Below are 6,186 nucleotides of genomic sequence, written 5' to 3'. Positions count from 1 at the left end.
GGTAAATAGTCGCTTGTTAAGGGCACATGACTGCAAAAGAGGCCTTCTATCTGTACTTAAAATGGGGATGTCTGACCATCAACAGTGGGGTCTCTGTCTCCCTATCTGGATAAGGCTGATCCCACACAGCTTACATTTCTGTAGTGTGGTCATTCAATATATCTCAAATATTGCAAATAAACACAGGATGCACATGTAGGTACAGTTATACCATTTATTTCACTGATCAAATTCCCATCCATCAAATTTGACATGAACGAATCACACAAACCTTCCATTCCCATTTTAATGTTTAACAATAATTATACGCAAGGCTTAAAAATCATTCCAGGTATTTCCAAAAACATTTGAAACATACTTCAAGATTTAATTTTTCAATATGACATTTATTTAAAAAAACTAAAACACACATTACTCTAGTTCCTCAGTCAGTGATTTCATTTCAATGGATGGACTTGGATGATATGACAACTCACACAACATCTTCTTTCACTCTCATGACTTTAAGACACAATGATAATGCACTGGGGTGATAATAGGTAGGTAGTAAGTTATGAGTCGTTAAAAAAAAAAATCACTTGATTTGGATCTCTTCTTTTCAGTATTGACCTGTAATCTAAAGTAAAAACACTGATGACGATTTAGAGACATAATCCAAAAATGGAAAGCATGTAATTCAAGATTCCATCTCTCTTTGTGCTTATTGAGAGTAGAAGCCCAGTAGTATTATACTATAAAAGGCCTCTATCTCTGACTGACTGACAGACTGACTGAGTCAGTCGTCTGTTATTGCAGTGGTAGGCAGCTAAATGACGTTAATCTGGGGTGATCCTGAGGTTTATCGTCAGGGATTACAGGAGGGGCAGGCAGGCCAGGCGTATAAAGTGCTGTCCATCCATATCAGCGCAATAATCTCATCTACACTGGCTCTTGTTATTATACTGCATTGGTTTAGGTTTAGGTTTCTTTTCTGTTTCTGATTACTGATTGTATTGTCTATGGGGTTAACAATCTGCAGATTCTGATAGCAATGCATATAAAAGGGCACACAATATATATATAATCTAGGGGAAAGGTTGGGGATCGGCAATGGTGGGATGGGGGATGGCGTGATGCATAGCTGTTTACTTGAAGGACCGGCGGACCTTGCGTCCCTTGAGAGGCTGAGGGGGCCGGTAGTTGTCCTGCATGCAGCAAGGTGCCTCTCCATCACCACTGAACATTAAGCTGCGGAATTTACCCATCTGTCAGGAGACAGAGAGAGAGACAGAGAGAGACAGAGAGAAAGAGAGAGAGAGAGAGAGAGAGAGAAAGAGAGAGAGAGAGAGAGAGAGAGAGAGAGAGAGAGAGAGAGAGAGAGAGAGAGAGAGAGAGAGAGAGAGAGAGAGAGAGAGAGAGAGAGAGAGAGAGGCCAAAAAGAGAATGGTTAGAATCATAGTGTCTCGGTGCAACTGTGGTCTGTGGCTCATGTTAAAGAAGTGTCTTTGGCTTCCTGTGTTCCAGTATTTACATCCCATATTTAGATCACTCAATGAGCAGGATGTGAAATGTAATCCCTGAAACAATACCAATTTAGTACCAAGGTTAACACCGAGGTCTAACTGATCATAATGTAGAGTGAAGTTTTACATTTATTTGAATTAATATAGAGAGTACAGGACACAATCAGAGAGAGGAGAATCGAATGGTGTGTGCAACGATACCGGCGTGTAGCTGGTGCATCCCTCTCTGGTCAATAATTCACCTGAGCCTCGTTGTAAACCATGTGGGTCTCGCATTGTCCTGCACAGCCACATGCAATGGCATAAAAACAACCCCCCACAATACCCACAATTGGGAGCAATGGCTGTCCATCAACATCGATGGACAGCCATAAGCAAGCATAGAGTATAAATGAATAAGCATGAAAAATGTTTTCTCTAAATTACTATTAATATACATGACCGGCTCCATAATTTCAGTGACCTTTAGACATTCAAGACTCTGTACAGTCTCATTTCCAAAGTTCAAAATAAGTTTAGAGCAACAGTATCAATTGACACACTGTTCTACATATTCTCATTTACCGTGAGAACTGAAACACTTCTGAAAGTGCATTCATTTCCTTCATTCTATAATCTCACAATCTGCAAAGATCAACTACAAAGGCTTTCTGCAGTTGCTAACACTCACAGATTAAGACATGGGTCCTACTGCATGTAGGTGAAAGGCTTTTCCAACACAACATTGCATCAGTTCTCTGTCAGAACAGTAAACTCTCTCCACCCACTTTATTGCTGCCTTGCACTACTGCTTAACTTATCTTAACAATGCATATGGTTGGAGGTAGCCCCCCCTAAATTGACACTTTCTTTTCGTCATGACATATGTGGGACAGTGCCTTCGACGGCAGCTTTCACTAAACAAGCATCCTCGGGGTCCCATTTAAACGCTGGCTGGTGAAATTGGACTTGGGGATTTGATATCCCCAAAGGCTCAGCATGGAAAATCAATAATAAGGGGATGTGTCAGCTGTGTACAGTAGCTTACAATAGCTATGTACTGTAGTTTGTGTACGTTTGGTTATTTTATGGTAGGACAAATCATTTTCTGTGGAAATGATTTACAGACAGTCACAGAAACGTATTTAGTCCATGACCTATCCTTAAGTAACAAGAACATTTCCCAGGACATAGACATATCTGGTATTGACAGATATCTTAAATTCTTGTTAATCTAACTGCACTGTCCAATTTACAATAGCTATTACTGTGAAATAATACCATGATATTGTTTGAGGAGAGTGCACAATTTTGAACTTGAAAATGTATTAGGCACATTTGGGCAGTCTTGAAGTTTTGAACAGAAATGCAATGGTTAATTGGATCAGTCTAAAATGTTGCACATACACTGCTGCCATCTATTGGCCAAAATCTAAATCACGCCTGGGCTGGAATAATACATTGTAGCCTTTCTTTTGCATTTCAAAGATGATGACACAAAAAAAAATATGCATGTTTTTTTCTTTGTATTATCTTTTACCAGATCTAACGTGTTATATTCTCCTACATTAATTTCACATTTCCACAAACTGCAAAGTGTTTCCTTTCAAATGGTATCAAGAATATGCATATCCTTGCTTCAGGTCCTGAGCTACAAGCAGTTAGATTTGGGTATGTCATTTTAGGCGAAAATTGAAAAAAAGGGGCGGATCCAAAATAGGTTATTAATGTGGGTGTAGGCTGCTTTCGTTGGAAGAGGCAAGCCTCCCAAATATGATACTAGCAGAAGTTACTAAATAAGCGTTATGGGCCACTCAGATAATGTAATCTAAAGTGACAGGCAAAAGTCTTGACCCTCCCTGTTTTGAGTGAATGGCTGAAACTTCTACTAAAAAACTTGCTGGTAAACACAAACTTTGTAGCAATGCTCACCAAGACAAGATGGAAAGCAGAAACCTACTGTACCCACAAACAAGTCCTTTATACTGTATTCTACTGCCAAGAAAGCATTTTATTTTTAGTACCCGCACATACAGTACTTCTAGCTTCATAAAACATTTGATTATTTTCTAAAAGATGTCCTATGACATCTGACCTCAAACTGACCTCTTTCAATTAACTGGGGCTGATGAAGCTGATTAGTGAAAGGAGAACACATTTCCTTGTTATGAAGATACTGTATAAAAGTATTGTACCTGGGTAGGGCTGACACTGATCGGTTCCTTCAGGACGATCCAGGTGACACTCTCCAGCAGAGGGGGAGTGGTCAGGGAGCCATCATATGTCCAGTAGTCCAGTGAGCAAGGCAACAGAGTTTTGGCATCAAAGTTGGAAAATGTAGTTTGCTTTCCCTAAAGAATGCACAAATTGTGATTGAATACACAATGATTAAACAAAGTCTTACTTCAACATTCCCAACCAATTCTAGTCATTCGAGGCAAGATTTCTAAATACCATTTAAGATCAATTTGATTTCACCTTTGATTTGATGGCCCCCAGAGCATCGAGAACCTTCTGCAGTCTGGGGTTTGCAGCACCAATCTATAAGAAACAAGAATTCACAAAGCCATCCAAGGGAATCAGGCTACTTTCAGAATGCACTTAGAGGGAAACAAATAAACAGTATATGAACAAACATATAAATCGTATTAGATCTGCACCTTCAGGAACACTCCAACCACAGCGAGTCCATCGGGTTCACTAGCGGCCTCACCAAAGCTAGGGTACTTGGTGTTCCAGTGCACCAGATGGAGCTTGACAAAACAAAGTCAGGTTTAACTCAGGTAGCCAATGAAAAGTCTAATCTGAAGCCAAAGGGCTTGCCCTGTTGTATAATCTAGGTGTAGGACTGCTTACCTCACAGGGGAACTTGATTCCATTGACGGTGTGCTCAGAGCCTTTGTCGTCGCACGCGCCCCAGTGGAAGTGGAACTGCTTCAGCCTGTATGTGCCGGTGATGGGGCCTCCGGTCAGTGCTGTGGATAGGAACACACACGCACACACAAACTTTTAACGTTGCTTTTCAAAATGAACTATGTTTATGAGCATCTGCGTGTGTCCAAATGCAGTCAAATGACATGATTAATGCCATCACGTAATGATAGGGTAGGATAGGAAACATTCATTTTTAACAATGTAGTCTGCAGACTGATGTGCTTGCTCCCAGCACCACAACAAAAGACAACGACCTGACAACTAGCGTACTTCAGCCCAAAGATACTAAAACCTTCAGAATGAACACCTGCCAGCCTGCTCTAACGTCACCTATCATCAATGTTGTCTACCGTACAGCAGCCTATGTGCACAATGGACAAAGACAGTGCATCAAGGAAATGAATTCACCACTGTGTTTGATATTTGTTTTAAGCAAAGCCACTGAAGTTACCATGCAAAGCAACCGAAGTGAACATGTAACCAGTTAGCCGCAACACTTGTTCTCTTGTTGCCGCTTCCCCTTTCTATTCCACTCCTCACCTTACTAAATGCTCACCTCAGAACCCAAGTGAGAAATGGAGATAATAATTTATTGACATATTAGCTGTATCTCATTATATATGAATTCAAAGGCTTACTTGAACTGTCAACATCATCCACAAAGCCAACTTGGAAGGAATGGCCATTGTTCAGAATGTCTGTGGAGTTGGAGGGGTCATAGTTCAGTTTGAGTGGCTTCAAGGTAGAATCGTAGGAGGTTTGACCAGGAATAATATCAATGGGAGACTGCCTGGGTCCATTAGCAACAGGAAAGCCATCACACCACTTCTCAGGTCCTACGATGGAAAAAACAAGGGACAGAGTCAAACAGAAGAAAAACACAAATGTATCATATTCACTCTATTCCAAACAGTCCGATGATATCTGTGTTCTCACATATACATGTATAAATGTATGATCATAACCTAATAATGTAGGGCTAACTATGCATGTATTAACAGTAACATGTCAGAAAATATTAACACTTATTTACAGAAGTTATTTTGCGCCGGTAAGAAATGTACTCATGCAACAAAATCAGTTACTCATGCAACAAAATCATGCAACTGTTGAAATTTACAGTTTCAACTAGTAGTTCCAAAAGTGGAGTCAACATCAGATGACAATGTAGAATAGATTCTAGAATGCCTCACCATCAGATGGTCCATATCCCCAGCTGTGAGACATGATTATTGACTTGTGTTCCTATAGGAATATAATCCCTTTCAATGGTAAAACCCAGATACAAGGATCCAGTTTGTGCTAACCTTGAGAAAACAAGTGTCAGGGTTTATATAGACTTCCCCTCCTGACAGTAGGCCTACATCAAGTGGGTGGGTTTGGCCTCTTGGTTTTAGCGCAGTCTAGTCATCACAGCAGGAGGTGTTCAAGCACCCATCAATAGACGACCCGAGTCACACCTCCATGTTCATTTGGTCCCATTCACTGTGGAGCGCATCGCTCTATCCGTCGACCTTCTATCGGATGGTGAGAATGAAGCAGACCCTGTTGAGAGCTCACCCTCAAAACGTGTGCATCCCAGACAATATAGTCTTGCCAAAAGATTTGGCGTTCGTAGACTAACATTACACACATGTTAGGTGCGGTTTATTCACCATGGTCTCCTTTAACGTTTTATAGTGACATCCCGAAATATATGTTTTTTTCTTCTGAGAGCAAGGCATGCCAGATTCACTGACCTTGGGTTCTTCCAACGTAGCCTGCGTCTGTA

The 6,186-nt window shown here is 40.8% G+C and overlaps 1 protein-coding gene across 1 annotated transcript; it reads right to left on the bottom strand.

Moving 5' to 3' along the window:
* Positions 1–200: 200 nt before the first annotated feature.
* cahz (carbonic anhydrase) lies at positions 201–5,778 on the bottom strand. The gene is made up of 7 exons (XM_071361868.1): positions 5,609–5,778; positions 5,054–5,251; positions 4,338–4,456; positions 4,142–4,234; positions 3,960–4,022; positions 3,677–3,832; positions 201–1,244 (listed from the first exon to the last, which is right to left on the bottom strand). The coding sequence occupies exons 1-7, from the start codon at positions 5,640–5,642 to the stop codon at positions 1,125–1,127; spliced, it is 783 nt and encodes a 260-aa protein (XP_071217969.1). The 5' UTR covers positions 5,643–5,778; the 3' UTR covers positions 201–1,124.
* Positions 5,779–6,186: the final 408 nt, after the last annotated feature.

The sequence above is a fragment of the Salvelinus alpinus genome, chromosome 23 (genome assembly GCF_045679555.1).
Source record: "Salvelinus alpinus chromosome 23, SLU_Salpinus.1, whole genome shotgun sequence".
Lineage (NCBI taxonomy): Eukaryota > Metazoa > Chordata > Actinopteri > Salmoniformes > Salmonidae > Salvelinus > Salvelinus alpinus.
The sequence above is the reverse complement of the archived record's forward strand: the minus strand, read 5'-3'. Positions and strand labels throughout refer to the sequence as shown.

Coding starts and splice junctions, on each gene's coding strand:
- cahz (XM_071361868.1), bottom strand. CDS start 5,642: ATGTCTCACAGCTGGGGATATGGACCATCTGATG. Junction 5,252..5,608: donor GGGATATGGACCATCTGATG/GTGAGGCATTCT, acceptor TTTCCATCGTAG/GACCTGAGAAGTGGTGTGAT. Junction 4,235..4,337: donor GAATCAAGTTCCCCTGTGAG/GTAAGCAGTCCT, acceptor TGTTTTGTCAAG/CTCCATCTGGTGCACTGGAA.